Genomic DNA, 23,474 nt, shown 5'->3' with positions numbered 1-23,474 from the left:
TGATAACTGATTTGAAATGGAACAGAAACACTTATTTGGACAGAAGCTGACACTTCCGTAGTGAACACATTAGCCACCAGTCTACAGAATAATTTTATCTCATTTTCTGGTGAAGTAAAATTATTTTCTATCTTCTCTGTTTTCCTCACCTCATAATGTATATGCATACACACGCAGAATTGGTGAGGTTTGGGCTAGAATTATTCCAGAAAGGTGGAAGAAATTGAGTGAGGCAGAGGAAGCAAACCATCAAACCCATGCCACTTGTGGATGCAGCAGGCAAGAGGGAGAGCACAGCTGCTCCTGCTGGGTCTAGATGGGAAAAAGGCTGCCGTGGCATTTGTAGGAATCCTTTGGGGTGGAGATTAGAATAGCTCAGGGACTGATTAGGACTCAGATCAAGATGCAGGCAGACTCCCTGAAGCTACACTGTGATTCCTGACCAGGCTTAGTGCTCATGCATAAGTGAGTAGCAAAGACAAGTGGGTGGTTCCAAGGTCACGCTATACAACATCTTGTCTACTTGTAAGATTAGATTAGCAAAGTGTGGTTTCTTAGGATTCCTGTTTGTATTTTACATAACCACCACTTATATAAATATATAAATATAAACTTTTGTATAAACATCTTTTCTGTATATTTATTTGCAAAGAAAATATTTTGGATTTATAAACCCAGAATTTTGTGTATGCTTTCAAGATTCCTTTACATATTATTTGTCAGTATAACAAAATTATGTATCTATTTAGAGAACTAAAAAATGCAGAAGCAGAATATACTTTTAAGGGCATTGAAATCAAGTACTTCTTGCTGAGATAAGAGGTAATTTTCTCATTTATAGCTCTTCGATGTACTGACCAGCCAGCCACTGTTGGGCTGTCCCTGATAACTCACTATACAGAAGTCTCTATTACACTGTAATTATCTGTTTATTAAAAGCTAAAAGTCCAGACTGCCATATAGAGCCTCGATTACTTAATATCTGCTTTAATTAACTTTTCACATTCAACTAATTCTGGAACAATTTGATAGGCTTGTTATCAAGTGTGCCAGACCTGTCCTTCCACTCTACATTTTAAAAAAGAACACAAAATTCAGAACTTGCAGAGGAATGCTTCACAAGAACTGCCAGTTTCATGAAAGTTGAAGTCACAGTTCTCTTCTGTCACAAAAGTTCCTCTGCAAACCCAGACGTACCCAGTAACATTTTTATTGTTTAGGTTCACTATTGTTAGAATATTTATGTCACAGTCCATATGTTGCCTAAGACCGCAAGTCTTCCCAGTTAGCACCTTTTTTCTTTTTGGAAGACACAAGGTATGCTTTGGGGTTTTTTTCTTCATGTAGAGTTTAAAAACAGAATGAAATGTTTTTGCACTTTGTGGAATATTAGATAGCAGGAAGGAAAACCACAGGAAAACTTAAAAAACCCAACAAAGTTTGAAAATTTTTTGGGTTCTTTTCCTACTGAAATGATATTTTAAGTCATGCTGAAAATTTTCATCCCTTCTAAATGAACCATTTACTTAATATTTTCTTGCTGAAGAATTCTAGTATTCTCAGTCAAGTAAAATAGGAGAAGGCTGAACATACACACTTCGGAAATTATGCAGACTAACAAATGTGAAAACCATTAATTCCATGCCCTTCTATTTTTCAGTCCAGCTGACAGTATCACACAGTTCTTAAAATATGAAAGTTCAGTGAGTTTTGAGAGCACTTATTTTGCAGAAAGCAACAGTCTCTGACCAATAATAGAAAGAATTAAGCAGTATCTTGTTCAATACTTACAGACCAGGAATATAAGATTCATCTTAGTAAATGTGATCCTTATTTTCTTTAGAGTCTGGTTTGATACCACATATTCATCTCAAACTTTTAAAGGCTCAAACTATTTTTCTGTACCTTTTGCTTACCTTCAAATGACACAGTTTTGACATATGCTTGAAATAACCTGGGTTTCTGCTTACACCAATTTACTTCTGACAGACTAGTTAGAGCTCCAGATTAATTTGGGATATTTTGGTAGAAAGCAATAAATCATCATTTTCATTCCGAGGTTCCTAATAATTAAGATGGTCCCTAGCACTATTTCCGGACAGGTTTGTTTGATTCCTTATTTGTAATTTGAAGAACTTCATCATGTTGACTGCTGCATAGCAGCTACCTTTTGTAAGACAAGGAGAAAAGTTTTAATGGGAGAAAAAATTATTGCATTAGATGGAAGAAAACTTTTCTTTTTAGCATACTCAGACATATCAAAACAACACTATTTTAAAACAGGATAAACTAAATAGTTTAATTCACACAAATCCAGCTGGATGGATTCTATTCCAAACGATAGATTTATTTATAATTTTCTGGAAATATCCATAAACTATTCAGGTTTTTGGCCTCTGGAAAGTTCATCTTACCATTTCTGTCTAGTAAACTGAAAGGCATGAATCTTTTATTGTTGTGTAATTGTCCTTCTCTCCTGTACCAAATATTCTAGCAATAAAAGTGTATTTTTCATATTTTTCATTTTCTATCTTCAATAGCTGTGTGGAGCTAGAAATACAAGCTGTGTGAGGTGGGATTTAGCTCTCTGCCCTGTTAGGAGACTGCGCTCAAAATTAGGCCCCTCTGGCCAATAAAGACCAACAGAGTTGATAGCTGGAGTCATGTACAAGTCATGCACGAGTCACAGCTGCAATCTAAAGTCTCCCATTCAACATCTGCCCTGGACTGCCTTCACAGCTGCAGTCAGAAAGCTCAAGTCCTCTGTATTTCAGTCTTTTATTTTATTATCAAGCACAAATGTTTATAAATCTTGCTTAGTGCCATTCAGGCAAAATGCTGTGGTGCAAAACTGAGAGAGATCAAATGCACACCTTATCTTTACAGAGAAGTACCTTGCAAATAAATGACAGGCATTTCAGGACATCACTGAGATTCATTACTTGGATGATTTCTCATTTTCAGATAGAAATGAAAGGAAATTATCCAGTTTCTTTTTTTTATAATAACATCCAATACATTTAATGTCCAATTTTATAGTGCTTCTTGATTTATAGCATTTCCCAGGCTAATCGTGCTCTAGCTACCGTTACAAAAGCAGCTATCATGTTAACCCTTTCAGTGTGGGTGTGCCCCAAGAAATGTTTTCTTTGCTCAAAGATAATTTCATGTGTGATGTTGAACACCTCTGGGTTTGAAGCAGAATGCTTTTCTAATATGACTTCAGTCAGGAACTCCTGACCATTTGCTGTTTCTCGTAGTTACTACGCGTGATGTGCTTACATACCCACAAATCCAGAGCTGGTTTCAAAGACCAACAACCAAAGAAAAAGTATCACATCTAGCAATATTTTTGTATTAAAAAAAGGCCTTTGACTCGGTTCTATCCCTGTATTTTAGTCTGTGCTACTACAGGGGATCAAGGGGAACAAAGTGATAAACCAGAGTCTGATTTTCTGCTCTCTGTGACCCATGTCACAAGTAATCAATCCATTACAATACAAATTATTCAAATGCTAAATCACAATGATATTTAATGTGCTTGGTTAAACTTGAAATTACAGATGTTATTTATAGTGGCTCTATGTTCTACAGCTGAAGTCAGAACTCTGCCTTTTCCACTGTCTTCCTGAACCAGTTGTTCCCCACCCTGCTGGGTTACTGGGTAGACAGAGAGTGACTGGCAGCCATGCAGTTTCCTAAGTCAGTACCAAATTACTATTTTTCTGTTGTACCCAGAATATTGTGTGTGAACAGTGATGGAGCTCATCAGCAAATAATGTATCTTGAAGATAATGCTCCTTCAACAACTCTGGGACAGTGTCTCCTCTGAGCCATTGTTTTGGGCTGTCCATGAACACACCAAAGCTTCCTTGTTAGTTTAGTTTTACTTGAATAATTTTCAAGGTGTTCTTCACAATTGTGAAAATAATTTTTTAAACAGAAAAGTAGATTTTGTGACCTGAGATTCTGCACATAGATCAGTAATATCCTAATGGTGAGGAGAGCCTGGGGGTCAGCAACATGTTTTCTTATGTATATGCCATTAGTGGTAAGGCAGGAATATTCGAACTATCATCAGTATAAAAGATGCCAGGCAGAAGGCTGTCCTGTAGATGTTCACAGGAGCAGATAGTTGGCCAGCTAAGGGCATTATATTAAAAATAGTTGCAGCATTTATGGTTAGACTTGTTACATTAAATTACAACTGTTTCTGGATTTCAGAGGGGTATTTTTAGGATTAAATGCTTTTCCAGGCAAAAAAAGCTGTGATCTGTCTTGAAAGCATGTCGGGGTGAAAAAAACCTCAGTGGGCTGAAGAGACTTGGCTGAAATTGGCCTCTCAACAGGAGTGTTTATTGCAGTGTGATTTTAAATACATACTGTACCATGGCTAAAGAGCAAGATGACCCTGCAAGCCAGATCAAATTTTGTTTATTGGAACTATATTTGTTACTGAGAGGGAACACCAGTTAGGCTGATTATGACTATTCTAAACACAAAACAAAATAATAACCAGTACAAAGTGCACAGAAATACAACTGTGCTTGAAAATATCCTGCCTTTAATTGCACTGTTCATCTCTATGTTGTGGTCGCTCACAAATTACAGTTGAATATTCTGTTTTTAACAGTAAATAACAGATGCTTCACTTCAATGAGACTGTTTTCCAGGACTTTAGGGGAAATATGACCCAAAAGAATACAGTTACAGAAGAGAGAACCTGCTAAGGCCAGGAAAAAACATTCAGCTAAACCTTCTTTTCTAAACTGACTTTCCTTCTTCTTGACATTTGGTGACAGGAAAATATGTTCAAAGGAATACAAGCAAAACAATTAACAAGGTTCATAAAAATTCCTAAGTACTGAATTATGGATCATCTGAAGATATGTACACACACTCTTGGCTGGTACATTGAGAGTGTCTCATGGACTAGCCCTGTTTCAGGAACGATAATCCTTGTGTGCCCATGTGAAGGTGAAAGGAAAGCCAAGAGGTGTTTCCTTAATTTAGGAATAAATGAGAAGCACTAGAGATTGAGCTCTAGCTTGAATCTAGTTCATAAGGAATGGTTGTAAGATGTACTATCTCATGCTCTTCTGCATGAGCAGAGCAGAACTCAGCAATGCAGCACAATATTCTCTTACCTGGGCAACAGGATTGTTCTTCCTTGCCTCAGCTGACTGCAGCCTTGTTGCCCAGGTCACCTGTCAGGAGACCATTCTTTCCAGTGCCTTTCTGCAGCACACATTTGAACACAACTGAACACAGGAATGCTACTATAGGATTTGGGAATAATGAAAAGAATATTTTTGTTACTGAAAGAGTAGTGCTATAATCCTAGCCAAGATAGTGTTGTTACTGTGGTTGCTCTGTCATAAAGTTCTGTCTTTCAGGAGTCTATAACTAGTTGTTAAAGGGCTGAGATAAACACAGAATATTCTACCAACCAGGTTTTTGGGTTTTTTGTGGTAGACAGCCATAGTCACACACAGTCAAGGCACAGCATTTCATCCCACCACCCATCTACATCCCTAACAAGACATTCTGGTAAGCATACACACTGCCTTATAAGGCCTTTGATATTGAAACAAACTATTGGATACCGAAGGAACCAAAATCACTCATGATGAGTGAGATGCTTTTGCTGAGAATGTGAGTTCAGTCAGCCTCGGTCATCCCCCCAAAGATATAGTATGCCAGGCCTCAGTATTTAGAGAAAGTTAGATGTTTGGAACTGAAGTTTTAGGTGAACTAGAAATGGTGTGATTTTAAGGGCAGCCAGGCACACAGACAGGTCTTTTCTAAAACAAATTTACCAAAAGCAATGGCCAGCTAGGCACAGTAGTAAAAGTTACTGTTGAATGCTGCTTGGTATTTATTTACAATACGGAATTCAGTTCTTCCTATTAACTGAAGAACTGCTGCAAAGAGATGCACAGAGAGTCTGGCAATCCCTTGATAAATGATTACACAAGAGGTGATGATAAACAAACAAGACATAATACCTAGCACAAGGCTTTTGTAGGACATGCTTTATTAACAGCTTTGAAATTTTGCTCTGTCTGTCAGGAGAATCCTTTATCCTCAAACCTCTCATTGCAGATTTACTGTAAAATGTAGCTCTCTATTTTTAATCTGAGTATGGGGAATGAAGGGAATCATATATCCAAAAGCATTAGCAAGTAATTCTCAACATCTCTGAAGGCACATTTATTGAATACTTCAATTTGACTGTGAACTTAAATGGCTATCTCTGTTTTGTTGTTGATGTATCACAAAATTATTCTCACACACTGATCCAGGCTTATTCATTGTCTGCCAAGAACTGAATATTGTACTCCTTCACATGGGGAGTAAAGGCAATTTTTTTTCCTGTTACAACTCTCAGATAAGCCAAAAGACAATGTATTATTTAGGAATGCGGTACAGCCAGTTCTGCTCTCAGCATGGCAGCTGATAATGCCGTAAACACCGTGCATGTGTCTCTGTGCTAGGAAATGCACCAGTTACTGCACCAGACAACTGGGAACTTTTAAAGAGGACCTTATTTTCAGAAAGGGAACATTCAACACTCCCTGAACTCAGAGTTTCAGATGTTTAGAGAAGAGACAGCTAAAATAAATAAGACATTTCCAAAAGTGCGTGTTTCATTCTTTTATAACAAAGTTAAGAAATATTCATTCTTTGCCAAGAGTTTTAAGACTCATTTTGAAGGCTGCTGTGTATGAGTAAATGCAGTAGTAAAATGAGAATTATTGGTATGGATTTCTTTTAAAACTGTGTTTTGACATATAGACACGTGGACATAAATTCTATGATTAGCAGGTGATATTTCCATGGCTTTAAGACTTTCCAAGACTTTTCCTAGATTCAAGATAGAGTTTAAGTAGGAATATATGTTTTAATATAATTAATTTGTTAAATAAAGGGAAGTAGAATTCTTAACTTTAATAAACTTAGTGAATTCCTGGGATCTATTTAAGCTTTTTTTTTTTTTATAAAAGCTCTTAGCAGTGCTAGTTTCTTGTGACATAGCTGATTGATGTCACTGCACTAAATGGGAGATGGAAGTTGAGCCTTTTTTGGTAGCACGTGGTTAGTTTCGATAGTGTGTCTTACTATATGTTTTAGCAACAATTTGCAAGTGTTCTATAAGCCATGCATATTCCTGGAATAAATCAACTGGTAGTTATCTCTGAGGACACATCCTAATCTTGTCTCTGAAAATAGAGTGACAGATTATATTTACATTATGTTAAATTTTAACTGAAAAAGAAAAGTGCAGATCTGATGCTATTGCTGTGAGGAGAGGGGGGAAGTTATGGAAATTCGTTATTATGGAGACAAAGATTGATTTTTTCAGAAGAAGTTTCATTCCTACTCTTATTTTAAAATTGTCATTTTTCTATTCCCTTATATGCCAAGAGTCCTGGTCACTGTTATGAGACCTTCACAATGTAAATCATGGAGAGTGCAATAAATAATTGAAAGATGGTATAATATGTAGGCAATAATATGCAGCAAGAAGGCTGTACAGTTCTTGAGTACTGTCTTCTGCCCTAACAGTGTAATGCATTATGGTAGAGCAACTGGTAAATGTATTGGTGTGAGTTCTTTCTTATTTATGTTATTTTCACATATCTTGAATTGAATGGATGATAGATTTATTTATGTTTTAAAACCAAACTGTGGGTAAGTTGGTCTGTACCATGTAAACTCAAGCATTTATCTTATAGGATAAGACTGAGTTGATTGACCTTGAGGAGTTTAGAGTTGCATCTCCTGAACTAATGGTAGGAACTGTAGCCATTTCTCAGAGGGAGAGGGGACACAAAACAGTCTATGTAAGATTCAACCCATCCAAAAAGATTCAGAAATCACATGCTCCTCTCTATTAGTCTCTGAATGCCTCCAGTTCAATTAGATACATTATCTGGTGGATAATTATTTTATGATGAAAAATTGGCAAAAAAAGCACACTCAGCTTGGGACTGTTATTTGCTTGATCATGCTGTTTTTGATCATTCTCTCCTGAGAAGGTTTACCTATACAGCAACTTGTAGTTTATGTAGGGAAAGCCAGTGTAGTCACTGTGACCATTCATACATTTTTAATTTCCTGTAAGCACCTTATTTTGATAATGTGAATAACTTTAGTTGTTGAGGTTAACTGAGCTTTAGATTTGACCGATAGTGGTAGATCTGATTTCCTGAAGCACTGGGGAATCACATGGAAGAGTTTCAAACTGCCCCAGGATGGAGCCTGAGGTACGTTTGTATCAGCTGAACACAAAGGGCTGCTGTGAGACCAGTTCCCCTCTTCTGTGATTACAGCCATGGTTACAGAATTTCCCTGGCTTCACCCCTTTTTTTCTGTAATTGATGACACACCAACCTATTCCAAAAAAATCTCTTCAGAGACAATCATATAATTTTTGTACTTGTAATGCAGTTTCCCTTGGCTTTGTGAGCTGACCCCTCCGAACTAGCTTGGAAAATACCATCTTTTTCTTCTAAAGAATCATGGGGATAGACGCAGCTCAGAATTGCTGTTCAGGTACAGCTGCCAGCATGCTGGGGTACTACACCAAGCAATCTGGTGTCACTAGCAACAGCTCCATAACTTTCCTCAGCAAACTCACGTGCTAGAATCCATATAAGTGTCAACTGTCATGAATTACCACCACCTTTAAATACAATTACTTAGCAAAATTACTTAAGACTGAAAACACAAATGCTGGCAACTAAGGACAAAATTCCATACTGAGGTGTAATAAATTATAAAGACAATTAAGTATCTTCACTATAAGGAGAAATCAGGGCCTCAAGATACATTTGTAATTAAAAATGTCTATTTAAAATTTTATCTCAGTTTGACCTCCTCATAATTTATGAAGATGTATGTTCCAATGTCAAGGAATTAAGTGGAAATTATGAACCTCATAGCTTTATAGTAAGAAAATCTATATCCTGGTTACAAAACCAATTCATTTTACTGGTAAAAATGTCTGGCAGATCTGATGGGATTCAGGGGAAATCCTCAGAGATGAGCATTTAAAATCAATACTGTCTGTGTCTTTGGTGAAATCTGTTGTACAGGAGACTAGAGAAAGAAGCACATGCATTGAACAGTGTAAACAGTTAATATGAGAGTCAGCCCCTCACTTGTGGTCCTGGGGGGCTTTGCGCCTCTGGGCAGCACTAAGTAGCCATTAGTAGTAGAAGAAATGCCATTGCATCCAATTCAATTGCTTGTTAGTGAAAGCACTTGACAATCTTCATTTAAAAATTCCCTAGAGAGCTAAACCAAGAGGGGCATCTAGTGACCCAAGTTCTTAGACTGCATATGTGACTACTGCTCACAGCCTTTTCCCTTACTGAATTCTCAGAATTATTCCTTATCTCCTGTTATAGAAACCCAGGCTCATTTGGTCCCCAAGATCTAATGAGAATTCTCTTCCTCACCCACGTTTCTGTTGCGACACAGAAAAACTCTTGCTGACTGACAGTGAAAAAGTGGTAAATCTCAGAAAGATGACTGATAGTGCCAGAGTGTATCCAAACTGTAATGGCCTTGACTGACATTATGGGACATGAGACATGTCATGATGAATAATCAAACTGTCACAGAAATAGAAAGCTTCCACACTGTATATGGATGCCTGCATTTTATGTTTATCCAGTGCGCTTGTACGCTAGTCCTTATTTTGTCTGCAAGTTTTATCTATGCTCTTTGTAAAAGCCCCAATTTGGTTATCTTCAGCTGCTATTTTATAGCAAGAGTCTGAAATGAAGACTTGTAATCAGGCATCATTTTGTAAACAAGGAAAAGATATGCTATATATAGAATAAATGATAAGGAATTGTGAATTGCAGGCCTATCTCAATACTGAGGTTTTCTGTGGTGATCTTGCAAATCACAGCAGGGAGTTCTGAATGGATTGCGAATTAAGCAGAATCAGTAACCAGCATGAGTACACTCATTATTAAAAGTTGGGTTTCGAAAAAGCACACTTGGAAGGACACTGCATTTAAAATAGATCCTTTTTACTCCAGTTTTCTATTTACCTCTCTCTTGTCATTTAACCTTCCTTGTCAATCATTGCTCTCTGTGAATACCAGTGATTATGAAGTAATTTAAAAAATAACATAGCGAAGAAGAATATATAAAATAGCATGTAATAAATTAATGCCTGAATAAGGCACCAGTGGAGGTAGATTTTTCCAGCATATTCACATTATAAACAGAAATACATGATTTATTACATGTTTGTATAATAACTACAGATTTTAAGATGAGGGTAAAATCTGCCTTTATAGGTCTTTCTTCAGCAGTGAGGAGGACACTACTAACATTTATTCACAGTGTTCAAAGGAGCAGTAGTGAAACAAACTCTTAGGAAACAAGGATGTGTCTGACCTAGGTCTAAACTCATAACAAACTTGGAAAGAGCCTGTTCCTTGTGGTCTGGAGCCTCTTACAGGTAGCTAAATACTTCCTTTGTGTGTGTTAAAGCTCATAAAAAGCACATATGTAAGCATTAGAAAGTTGTAAGAATATAGTGATTTATCCTTAGGGATCCCATTCCATTTTGCTGGCTAATGCTGTACAGTACTAACCTGATCTGCAGCCAGGTGAGCATTGGTGTTGTGCCCCCCCCAAACACCCAGACTGTGAAGAACACGATCAGCAGGGCTGTGGTGAACATCATCTGTTTGGGCTGGGAGTCCGTGTCTCGAATGGCCAATGCAAATGCAATCGCACCACGTAAACCTGAGAAAAGACAAGGATGATGAACTTAAAGTGATGGAGAAACAAAATTTTAATCTTTTCAGTCCAAACCCAGTTCCAAGGGCAGAAGAAATTTTCAGATCATAATTCTGCTTACAAAACACCGAATCGTGCTAACTGAAAGGGTGGGATTTAAAGCAGCAACTTTGCAAAAATGAACAATGAAAGTACTCTCATATTTACATAACAATCACACATTTGCTTTACATCCACTGAATTATTTGTCTTGAATAATTGCAAATTAAGTCATAATTTGAACTTAATGCAGATTGAAAAAGAAATCTATATCCTGTGTTAAGTGAGACTACTCAAGAAGTCAGGAGAAAGTGAAAAAGAGGATTGCCATTAAAATCTGTACCCAAATATGCTACTCATTTCTTACTTGAAAATATAGAATATTTCTTTAAAATTCCTTTATAAAATAATTTAATGTTATAAGACTAGTCAGAAAAAACATGACTTAAAAACAATGAATAGTTTTTCAAAGATGATTTTAAATGGCTAAAAGGGGAAGAAATTAATGTACTTGAAACATTATAATAGTTGTAGAATTATACACCCACAGAGACTGAATAAACAAGCAATTACAAACGTGGTGAAAACAGCTAAATGAATTTTTTAAAAAAAGCCCCTTAGGTAGTAATAAGGTGACTAAATAGGTCTTCACAGAATGCCATGTTTAAAAATTGAGGGAGAAAAAGCCTGCTAGTGCCTGCAGCCCTCAGGATGCATAATACAAATAATACTCTATATTTTACAATGCATTTCATTTATCTATTTAAATGCACTTTATTGTTTTCTAAAAAAAATCACAAAGTAAGTGTAGAGAGCAAAGTCATTATGTGTATACAATACACACTGAATGCAAAAAGTACTTTGCGAGTATTGAGAGATTAAATCTGGTAATCAAACCTCTTGTAAGGCACTGATGACATATGCAGAATCATTTAATTAACTGCTAAATGCAGCTATTTTTGGCCTAGAACTCCCAAGTTCTTCAAGATTACATAGCTAGAATGTGAATTATTTGGTATAGAAGCTGGGCAGTTTATCCAGGGAACAGCACAAAGCCATTTCTGCAAGGAAGAAGCAGACTGGAGGTGCACTATCTCAGTGGCAGCAGGTTCAAAACACTGCAGGCAGACATTGGGCTTGTCCTTGGCTTTGCTTTTCTGTAAAAGATGTCTCTGAGAATGCAGATGCTTTACTGTTTTCTTACAGGGGAAAAAATATCAGCTCATTTTAGACATGTATCTGAGGAGGGAATGACCCACTATTGAAATGGTCTTTTTTCAGTGGTTATAGTGGTAATCTGGATGATAAAACCAGCTACATTTCAGTGGAAAACAGTGCTGCTTTCCACAACTGCATCACACTTTCCATTTTAAATCTAGAACATCTATTTTTGCAAGAGGGGATATCTATCTATTTATCTATCTATCCATCTATCCATATCTATCTATATCTATATCTATATCTATCTATATCATCTATATCTATACCATCTATATCTAATCTATATCTATGTATATCATCTATATCTATATCTATATCTATTAATTATAATATAATTAAGTGATGTTTTTGCTTCTTGAGCACTGGAATGGCTGTTCCTTCAGTTTAGAAAAATAGTGAGTGACTTCACTGCATTTTTCAGTTATAAAAGACTCAACATGGTCTAGAAGAGATAATTCAGTTTCAACTGAAGACATGTCTAAAGTAAAATAAATAATCAAACTAAGAATTTGCTTCCAAGTAAAGCAGTGGGAAGCAGATGAATGCACCTAAAATGTAAAGACTCAATGAGAAGCAAGGAACACTACTATATACATCTATCTATCTATCTATCTATCTATCTATCTATCTCAAAATACTTTCCAGGTAGTAATACAAATGAAGGAAGGTAATTTTAACAACCTCAGAAAATGTTAAGGTACTGAAATAGACTGAAGTTTAGATTATATTTTCTGTAAAACTTCAGGGAAAAATGCTAACAAAGCCCAATGGAATGATTGGATGCAGTGGACATTGGTACTTCAGCTACACCTGGAGAGAGTGGTGTGGTAGAAGGACAAACTCTGATGAACCATTAGCAGAGATTCTCTCCCCTTATCTTTCAGAGATGCTGCACTGACAGCAGCTCCACATCTCTGTTAATCCATTCATCCCTGGGCTGTATCACAGATTTCCTAACAGTTTTTTGTATTTTTTTTTTGTGCCAGCCATTAGGGATTCATCTTTAAGCAATATTTTTTTAATGTGCCAGAGCCTTCAAAGCAAACCAGCCCAGGGTTAAGCTCCCACAGAACAGAACCCATGTGCCCTGTAGGGCTGTTAGCCATCCTTTGCCTGCACCCCACACAGACACCTCTCCAAACCCAGCCCTTTGAAGAGCCTGTGAGGGCTGGAGTGTTTGTTGCTGGTGCAAAAAAAATCTGCCAGGAAAGAAAACTTTCTTTGGGTAGATCTGGTGTTTTGGTTTCAACTGTAGTTCTCTATGCTTTTCTTCCTTGCTTTCTTTTCTATTTAGCTGATTTCTTTACATCTCTATGTTTCTTGGAAAGGTTCACATTGACACTTCCCGCCTCCATGTCTGTATGAGTGTGCAGAAGTAAATGCCTGCACAACAGCTGCCTGTACACCAGCATTTTTTGGTTTAATTCTGCATTTATGTTCATCCTTTTCAGACTTCACTGCTGCTGTGTAATGCCTTATATTAACAGCAACCACCCCTGTAGCACTGTGTACCACAAGCCTCTCTGTTGCCTATTTATGTGCTGTAGAGAAGAGGAAAGCAAAGTAAAAAGTAAATAAAGATGGTAGAAGAGTGGAAGATGATATAAAGTCAAAGACTTCAAAATGTTTCTTTTTCACATGAGTAGAGACTGCTGGACTGCTCACTTTAGCTGATGTTCAACTTAATTTGAGAAGCCCAGGCTTAATTAGTCCTTGTAGAGAGGACTAATCAAGTTTCCATTTACAATGGAATGTTATCAGGAATCATGATTAAAAACAGTTGTAGAAGTGAATCCACCCTCTGTAATGTATTGTTAGAGGAGTGGCAGAAGCAGATAAAGAATGTGATAAATCAAAATTCTACATAATCCACCTCCAAGCCTAACTCTTCCACCTTTTCTCAACTGTATTAATACTCATCAAAAAGCAGAACTTAATGACTTCAGGAGAGTTCTTTGCATAGTAAGGTATAATCAAATGCTAATCGACAATGTACTTGCCTGACCTTAATTGCTTTTCTCAGCAATTTTTCTCAGCAATCATTTTGGTGATTGTGGCAGTAAAACAAGCAGTAAATGTTTGGTGGATTTGGTAATGATAGCACAGAAAACAATACTAACCTCAAATGCATTGTTTTCTACACCTGAATGTGTGATGCTGTGGTGAATGAAGTCCATTTTTCCCTGTGATCAGCTAGAACCTGATGTTGTATCAGAACAATGAAGGTGGTAAAACACACGCCGAGGTGGTGGATACCCCATCCCTGGAAACACTCAAGGTCAGGTTGGATGGGGCTCTGAGCAACCTGATCTAGTTGAAGATACCCCTGCTCATTGCAGGGGGTTGGACTAGATAACCTTTAAAGGTTCCCTCCAACCCAAACTCTTCTATGACTATTGCTACTGATCTTTTCTAGATAATGTTTTCCTTCAAACTCGAATTCAGTGTCTTGTTTACTTGTCAGAAATGTGTCTCTCTTCTGGCAGTCATTGTCCTCTCTGTTTATGACTATATGGAGTATGACCAGTTTATAGCACTAAGAATGTTATTGGTAACTAAGCACAAATCTTGGTACATCACAGAAAATAGAATTACACAGAAAATCTGTGTATGCTGTGTTCTGTGAAGTGCGCAGCTGCTGGCAGTGTGAGAGGCAGCCTTTACTATTTTAGTTGCAGGTTATGCTATTGCTTTATTATAATATAAAGATTTTTTTTCTACAAAATGAGGGGTTTTTTCTTTGAAAAATAGTTAAAAATTACTTTTCTGAGAATTTGAACATTTACATTTTAGAAGACTGCAATACTACTGTTTCAGTTCTCAGCTGCCAGATTGTCCTGGAAAGCTAATGTGTGTGAGTCCTGATGTTCAGCTTCTGGCTGCAGGCTACTTTCTGCTCCTTTTCCACGGAGAATGAAATTTGACTGCAGAAAATGAGGACAGAAAAGTTAAAGAAAAAGGGAGATTGCAGAGGGTTTTTCATTCTATATTTTAGCTGATGAAAACCAAAAGCCAAAATGGAGCCCAGAAACTAGATACCAAATGATATGAAGCTATTTTTCATGCTTTTGTCTAGTTGGCCACCTGCTAGGCTTACTAGAGGGATCTATAGATACAAGTTACCCGTGGAACAATCGCAAGGGAGCAGTCGGGCTGAAAGTGCTGGATGTGTCATCATCCCTCACACCAGTCTTGCTGGAATTAGCTGACATTTTCAGTGGCAGCTTTTAGCAGAAGGATTGAATGGGTATAGAAATGAACTGCTGTGTTGCTCTCTAGAGAGTTGGAATTACACAGGCATAAATGAGGCCCCCTGATGTGGAGTACTCCTGATGAGGAAGCTTGAAATGCCGCACATTGGATTTCACTTGTTATCTGGCTAAATGGATCGCTGTACATCAAGGCTGTCAATCAAGAACTTTTATCCATAAAAATGTGGAATAAATTTTTGCATAAAAAGAAGGAAAATGAAGCAAAAAAGGTACTGAGTTTCTAATTTTAGAAAATTATCACTAGCATTGGGGGGGTCTGCATTTCTGTCTTTTACTGAACAGATATTCTTTGCTTATAAGTGAGTTTTTCCTAACTAGCATCATAAAGGCAAGTGGAATTATTTCTAGCTTGTACAAGTTAAAAAATATGGTATCTAGATGAGCTTTAACAGTTCAGGGGATGATGTTCAAATCAGACTAGAACATGGCTCCCTCTTCTGGATTTTTAATTTTTTTTTTTTTTTGCTATTCTACAATGTTAACAAAATCGATGAAATTAAATATCAAGCTGGAATATATATGAAAAAGTCTGTGGAATTAAAGTGTTCTAGTCTCATGTTTCACAATAAAACTGTTCCTGAAGTTTAAGGAATTGCCAAAGACCATGTCTGATCTGAGTATCAGTACTAACATTGTCCCAGTTGGATATTTATTTGCTGCTGTGTAAAATACTCTCAGGTATACTACAGGTGCCTCTAAAACAGCACAACATAAAAACATGGTATTCCCAAATCGTCATGGAAGTGTAGACAGATGGGGGGACAATGGATTGAAAGACAATGGCTTAATGGGCAGTGGGTTTCCAAAACATTAATTAAAATAGGTCAAGAGCGCAGTGAGGTTGATCAGAATGCATCCATTTGCTTCAATACTGTGAAGAGATGACCTTGAGTTTTAAGATAATTAATTCTTTGTGATAGATGTGGCTTTTTCTAGTGATAGATGATTATTTTTGTCAGTCATTAAATGTGGACAGGAAAAATACCAAAAATACCAAAATAGCTCTTACCTGAAAACATCATCATGTGCTGAAAGTTCCTGGGAATCTTTTGTTTTCGACCCAAATTCAAAAGGAAAGAAAGTGGGTATATGTTGGAAGCTCTTGCTACAAAAACTGCCACCTAAAATGTAAGATGTTGAGGAAAATAGTCGACAAACTACTGACAAAACCAGAATTAACTTAATCCAAATATTTCTCTAAAATTATTTTTAAAGTGTAATTAAAGAAATATGGTATTATTGTCTTTCATTTTTACGTGCCATGTCCTTCTGCTTCCAATAAAACTGTGAAGTGGCAGAGATTTGCCTTCCCCAGACATCCTCGTTTTATATTAATCATAATATATCTCACTTCAATCACTCTACTTCTACCCATCACATTAGTGTCACATGTGACTTCATCTTCAGCCCTTCAGGAAAATGCCCATCATCAATAGCAGAGACAGCATTGTCTCCTTGAGCAGGAATTTGCAGAGAATAAATGTGCTTTTAGACCTGATTATTACTTCCTTGTTTCCTGGCAATTCATATTGTCTATACCCAGCACGTTTTGCTTTTTCTCCCCCTTCTCTGTGGAGATTCTTCTGATGAAGTTCTTTATTACTTCTCTATGGAACTATCACAAAAGTTGCCTCAATTAGAAACATGAGGCCATTATCAGATTTAAAGAATATATACGCTTTTTGCACATTTTGCACATTTTTGCCCTCCCCTTGTCTTGTGGCTCTCAGGGCTCAATTATGACGCTCCCAGTCTGAGACATGCTGTGGACTGGAGGACAGAAGAAGTGTTTGAGAGGTGATGTCTGTAGCCTATCAGCTGCACCAGGAGCTCCCTGAAGCTCCATGGCTTGGGAGAACTGGCACTAGGAGCATCCAGTTCTCCTGCCCCTGCTTGGGCAGCCCCTCTGCAGGCTGCTGGCTCTGAGACAGGAGGGATAGAGCCAGGTCCCTGCACTGCTCTGCAGCTCAGCTCCATCCAGGGTGCTGCTCCTGCTGCCTCCCCATACCGGGACAGGGCTGGGGACACAGTGAGCTCTTGGGTCCTCATTGCCACCCAGCCCAACCTGTAGCCAAGGGAACTCTGGTGCAGTCCTGATTATTCGTTTCGAAATTGCATATAAAAGTTACTGCATGTAAACAGTATGATTCCAACTTTCAAAGCTATTATAGTTCATTTAAAAGTGATAAGCAGAGGGCTGCTGCTCTGAGCCAAAAAATTTCATTGCATAAATTGTCAGTGTGAAAAGAATCTATACCACTGTACAAGTAAGATTTGTTGGGAAACCATGGCAGAATTAAAGACACAGAGCTTTTTTTACCAGTCTCTAGGTACATGACGGTGTAAATAATTCCATATAGGCTAGAGATATCAAGTATAAAGAAGGAAAGATTTGAGCGAAGCAGAACTGTGTGATTTTTAATGACTTCATATCATTTAAGTAGTTGTGGGGAAGTCCTGCTTATGGCACACATCTGTCTGGAGGCAGCTCTCCAGTTTGTGGATCTGCACTGGCTCCAGACAGGAAAAAAGGTTTTGTGTTGCATCTGTCCCCACAGATGTGTCCCAATACTGATCCCAATTTCCCACCCACTTGTAAACCATTGGCAGAAGTTCCCCAGCTTGTTTAAAGATATTTGCCTGTAGCAGAGGAGCAAAACAGCAACTGTACAAAGAACATGTGCTTACATGCATTGGGGCAATGATTAGGATATATGTAACAGATGATTTTACTTGGAATTGAGAAAATACTGATTTTTAGTATTCCAGGAACTGATTGGTTTGCTTGTTGACTTTTTTCACACGGAACATGCATTCTTTATATATATATATATATATATATATACACACACATGTGCAGAGATACATACTTCTTTAAAGCAAAGGATACAAGTGCACCAAATATAAAAAGAGGATTGAAGATGTGATTTTGAAATGTAAATAGTGCGAGTCCCATGTAACAGAAGATGACATTCTCAGCCAAAAAATTCATGAACTCGAACAACTTAAGTGAGAGAGAAAGAAAATAATTATGATTCACGTCTATAACAAAGTACTGAATATCCCAGGTTCCCTTGGAACACAGAACTGTTTAGATGAACGGAATAGAAGTTGGTGCTACTTCAAGGGTGGATTTTAAACCCACCTAATTTGCTATACAGTATAACAAGGTGTCTTTTAGCCTTAAAAATCATAGTTGCTTGCATGTTTTTCTCTGTATATGTAAGCTTGACATAGACAACTGGTAAAATACATAAACAGCAAGTAAGTTATATGAACTTCAAATCAAACTGCAAGGAAGCTGGGGGAATTTAGTTTCACTCATGTTTACAGGGGTGAGCCTGGGAAATGGCTCCTGGTTATACAAGTGGCTGTACATAATGCAGTCCTGGGTTATGGGTACACTAATGCCTAGAGAGAGAAAAAAAATCCTTAATGGACTTTTAAGGTGTCCCTTTAAAATATAGCACAGTCTTTCTTACTACCATGAATATTATCCTGCAGATGGAAACTCTTATTGCACTGTATGGACATCAATACAAAACTCATTTCAACCCAAACTATTTAAAATATCATTTCAAGGTATTATAAAATAAGCTTAAAATACATGATTAGGGTAGAATTTCTTCTGTGAAAAAACAAGCAAATCCAAAATATTTATTTGCCTTGAGGGTATATTCTTGATTGTATTTACAACTGATTACATTAAAACTAATAAAACAAATTTTCCTATTTAACTACATCTGGAAAAAATCAATCATTGCTGCCAAATAACCACAAAGAAAAAAAGGGGGCATTTCACTTCTGAAGTCACTTTTGAGCTCAGGATTCTACGCCAACAAATCCTGGTGCAGAGTTAGGACCGAAGTTTGTCAGTCTATCTGCAACCAGCCATACATCACTATCCAGAACGTTACTATGGATCTTACTATGGTTTTATTCATCCTCAGTGGGCTTATGTATTTTGTGTAATATGTTTGTGGTCCCAAAAATAATTATCCAGTAACAGTCACTAAAATTTAACAAAGGAAAAATAAGAGCTGTCACAATCATTAAGACAAATTTGAGAGGCAAAGTGGCATAAAACCCATTAGTATATGGGAGGATATTTTGGGCCCCATGGCAGCACCATCAATTATTCCAAGCACACATTCCATAGCCCTCATCTTGTGCTGCAGTACTGAACAACATGAAAACAAACACAAAAAATACTTGCAGGTTAGCAGTCTTAAATTATTTGAATTAAATTTAGATAAGAGAAACCAGTTGTCAAAAACTTCAAAGTATGGGATCTTGTGACCCATAGAAATGATGATAAATCCTTGCATTTCCACTTGGAAGCAAACATGATCCCATGTCTTTGTGGGAATGTCATCTGATGCGTTGTTTGAAACAATAGAAAGATGTATCAGGAGTGCCATGACAGGATCTACATCTCTTATAAAATAGATATATATGTATATATTAAAAGCTTTTGAGGGAAGGATACTGCTATGAGGAGCCACAACTGAATACTTTAATTGTTGGGATGAGATAAAGTGCTCCATAGGTTTTAAAGCTGAATAATATTTCATTTTTTGTTTAGAAAGTACCTTTCAGGACTCCGAAAAATTTTAAGTAGATGTACTATTGATACATTTTAGAAACAGAGATTCTGAAACTAAGTTTCCTTTCTTGTATCTTCAATACTTCTGTTAACATACATTTTTGGAGGAAAACAGATTTTTGCTATATCATTGCTTTTGCTCTATACTTTTTCTCAGCAATTTTACTAAATGCAAGCTTTTACTCTTGCCTGAAGTGCTTTCATGGCATAGCTGGTTTTAAACTTCTCACCCCTTGTCTCCCAGCAATCTGACCAAGATACAATCTTTACCGATTTCTTGTGAATCCGGTTTAGTGCATCCTTTTCATTTCCCTGTAACTTTACCTCCTTTTACTCAATACATGCATCCTGCTTCATCTTACTTCAAACCTCCAGGCTCATTTGAGTAAATGATTGTTAAAGAGAAAAAAATCCCTCATTCTTTTCTGGGTGTTTCCACTCAACATGAACAATACATTCTTCCTTTGCTCTCTGGGTGAATGTGTCACGTCCCACAGCACAGGCCTGGTGGTTTCCTTGGCCTCTATTCACAGTGGATGTAACACTTTGTAGCCACAGCATCTGTGTCAGATGCATCCAATGCTGGAATTGCATTGCTGGACATAATTTTTTTTTTTTTTTTCACAAGAGCAAATATAATCCAAATCCTTTTCTTTTTTCCTCTGTGAGTTGTTCGTGGTTTTTTTTTTTTTGTGCATGTGTGTCTTTGCTGAACTGTGTTATTTTTTTTCTCTTATCTCTAGTTTCTCTGTATTTTGATCCTTCTCTATCAGAGCACTGCTTCCTTGCTAGAAGATTAAATCCAGACTACTTTTCTTCCTTTGTGTAGCAAAAATCCAGGTGCTATTTCAATAGCTAATTTAGAGCAGGCTCCACTCCTTCTTATTCCAGGCACAACTGTGATACAGTCTTATATCAAAGATTCAGCTCCTTAAAATGGTAAAAGTAGCTTGTTATCTTCATTCAGAATCTTCTGTGTTTCCCACATAGTTTGCTCTCTCTTTATAAAAGTCTATCACTCTCTCATATGACACATTTATTCACTGACTGCAACTTAGTCAAATTTCCCTCCACGAGTTAGAAAAAATTAAATAAAACAACTGCTTCAGAACTAGTTATTTTCATAAAAGAAGTGATATCTGCATGCCTTTTCCTGGAACATGACACTTGGGAGTATAACATAAAGATTACCCACTGTTCTCCTGACTTTACTTTTTTTTGTGTAGTTAAGCACAGTGTTTTATTTAGTGTTCAGCTTCTGTGTTTTGTTCAACAGTAACACAGAGCCCATGGAGAGATTCCATGTAGCGCTTAACTGTCAGTGCTGTGCAGCACAAATCCCTTCAGAGCAAAACAATTTGTTCTAAAGAGAGCTTCTGAAAACCATGTTAAGAAACAGCTTCCATAGGAGCATTTGCCCAAGTTATCATGCCTTTCAGTCAAATGTTTGTCATTATTTTAAAGAGGAGATGTCAAGATCTTTTGTATGAGAAGTAGAAAAGTAGGAGGAATAGGCTTTGAACGGGAATTTAAAAATTCCTAGGTCACCCAAGGAGTTGCACCATACACAGTAGCCTCTGGGTGACATCCTCTCCTGTCTGAGGGGCCATAAGCCAGGTCCATGATGTGGTCCATGGTCTGCTTTAATGCCACTGAAAAATTTTTAATATTTTGGATATATGTACTTGCAAGTGGGATTACTTTTGTGGGAAGAAAAAGTTAGGATTAAAGTCCTGGATACTGAGTGTCTGGAAGCATTTTATCTATAACCATAAATTCTTTTCCCTTGCCACCCACACAGACAACCAATCTCTTTCTACTCTAAATGAAATTGGCATAAAGTGCTTATACACCACCATTAGTTTTTCCAAGGATATCAGAAAACCATTTTAATATACACATAGCAATAAGACATCTTTTTGTTATGAAACTAAAACCCCTAATTTGTAATGTGGCATTTCTAACTCTCCATGAAGTCTATAAATCTGCTTATACTTTTAATGTAAGAGCTGTAATAAATCACCAATGTCAACCCATTGCAGAGTAGAGTATTAATTACAAAAACACCACATCAGAACTAATCCAGGCACTTGGTTTAGGTGTTTAGCTCAGTGAGTTGCTGAAAATGGTATTTGCTTTGCTTTGGTACTTTCCTCTGTAAGTAGTGGTTATTACAAAAGATTTAAATTAAAATGGACATAATATTTATGTATTTAAAAACATATCATTCACTAAATATGCTCCTCTTTTCTATTACTCTCAGCTGCTGTAAGTACTAGGAGGGATGTGCAAAAATTCCATTTTAAGCTGGGACATTCTTTTGGAAGATGCCACTTGCAGTTCAGCTCTCACTGGCAGAGGAAGGAATCAATCCAGGCAATCTGCACCTTAAGCCTTGCTGTAACTGCTGAGTTTGTCTTACACCAATGTTTTATTTTAACTCAAGTGAAACAATTTATATGATATAAAAACTGTATTAGTTTTATCTTTTCAGTGAGATAAGGAAAACATGGTCTTTTTTCCTCTCCTTCCTTTCCTCCACCCCCACAGTTAAGTTCCAGCCAATTAGAGCAATAAACTATGCCAGAATGGCTTTTGCAACTTGATTTATTTTCTAGAACAACTTATATTTTCACTGAGTGTTAGAGAGATTTTCTGGGTAAGTAATTAGTGCACCTGGAAGATGGAACACACTAAGTATCAATCTCATCTACAATAAAATAGAATTCCTTAAAGGAGCATCAAAAGGAGAAAATGAACATAATCTATGCCACAGTCCCCTTGTGGCTGGGGAGATGGAAAATGTAAGATTTTTCAAATACTGATATTTTAAGGAACCTTTTCCATCTCAAGGGAATAAAGTCAGGATGACAGGACTGGGTAAAAGCAGAATGGCAAACAGCATTCCTTCCTCTTGAGGGAATAACACCAGTATGGAGGTATTGGGTAGAAGCTGAAATACACCCACAACTTCCTTCCAGCAAAATTTAGTGAATTTTAATCATTGATGGCAATACTGCATTCATTCACTTGATTTAATATCTGCTGCAGGAATGTCATCCACCTCTTGCAAGTACTACCTGCAGGCCTTCTGTAGATGCACTGATTTTGCTAAAAACTTGGAAAATGCCACCTGTCTGGGGGGTGCACCCTACAGTGATATATTCTTGCATTAAAACAGGGAGAGTTTCCACAGTCCAACAGGAGCTGGGAAGCTAGGATGTAAAATTGATTATACTTTTAAGAGAGATCTAAAGGTGGCAGAGCTATTAAAAACCCAGGATGTTGATGTTAAGTGACGGTTATAAAATTTATTATCTTTGAATAAAGCTATTTAATTAGATCCCAGATATCAAAAATATTCCATGAAGTCAAGGATATTGATAAATTAATAATTGATGAAAATTGCTTTTCCTTAACTCTTTTGAATTAAAATGCATTGAGAATTCAAACTACCATAATTTTCCTGAGATTATAGAAGCCTTTATTATAGCCTAATTGCTTTATTTAATTTCTCTTCTGATTAGAGGTTTCAAAATTGGAAAAAGGTTCGGATTTGAACCTCT

The 23,474-nt window shown here is 37.0% G+C and overlaps 1 protein-coding gene across 4 annotated transcripts in view; it reads right to left on the bottom strand.

Moving 5' to 3' along the window:
• SLC9A9 (solute carrier family 9 member A9) overlaps positions 1-23,474 on the bottom strand; it is a 180,811-nt gene that overhangs the window by 62,904 nt on the left and 94,433 nt on the right. For 3 of the 4 annotated variants that reach the window (XM_010406118.4, XM_019289930.3, XM_019289931.3), the window contains exons 10-12: positions 18,193-18,306; positions 16,312-16,423; positions 10,623-10,776 (exon numbers count right to left, since the gene is read on the bottom strand). In XM_010406118.4, coding sequence (XP_010404420.3) covers positions 10,623-10,776; positions 16,312-16,423; positions 18,193-18,306 — 380 coding nt within the window. The remainder of the gene's footprint in view (positions 1-10,622; positions 10,777-16,311; positions 16,424-18,192; positions 18,307-23,474) is intronic. The other variant, XM_010406120.4, reaches the window with a different exon arrangement.

This window comes from Corvus cornix, chromosome 9 (genome assembly GCF_000738735.6).
Source record: "Corvus cornix cornix isolate S_Up_H32 chromosome 9, ASM73873v5, whole genome shotgun sequence".
Lineage (NCBI taxonomy): Eukaryota > Metazoa > Chordata > Aves > Passeriformes > Corvidae > Corvus > Corvus cornix.
Note: the sequence above shows the minus strand (reverse complement) of the source record. Positions and strands in the feature narration are given on the sequence as shown.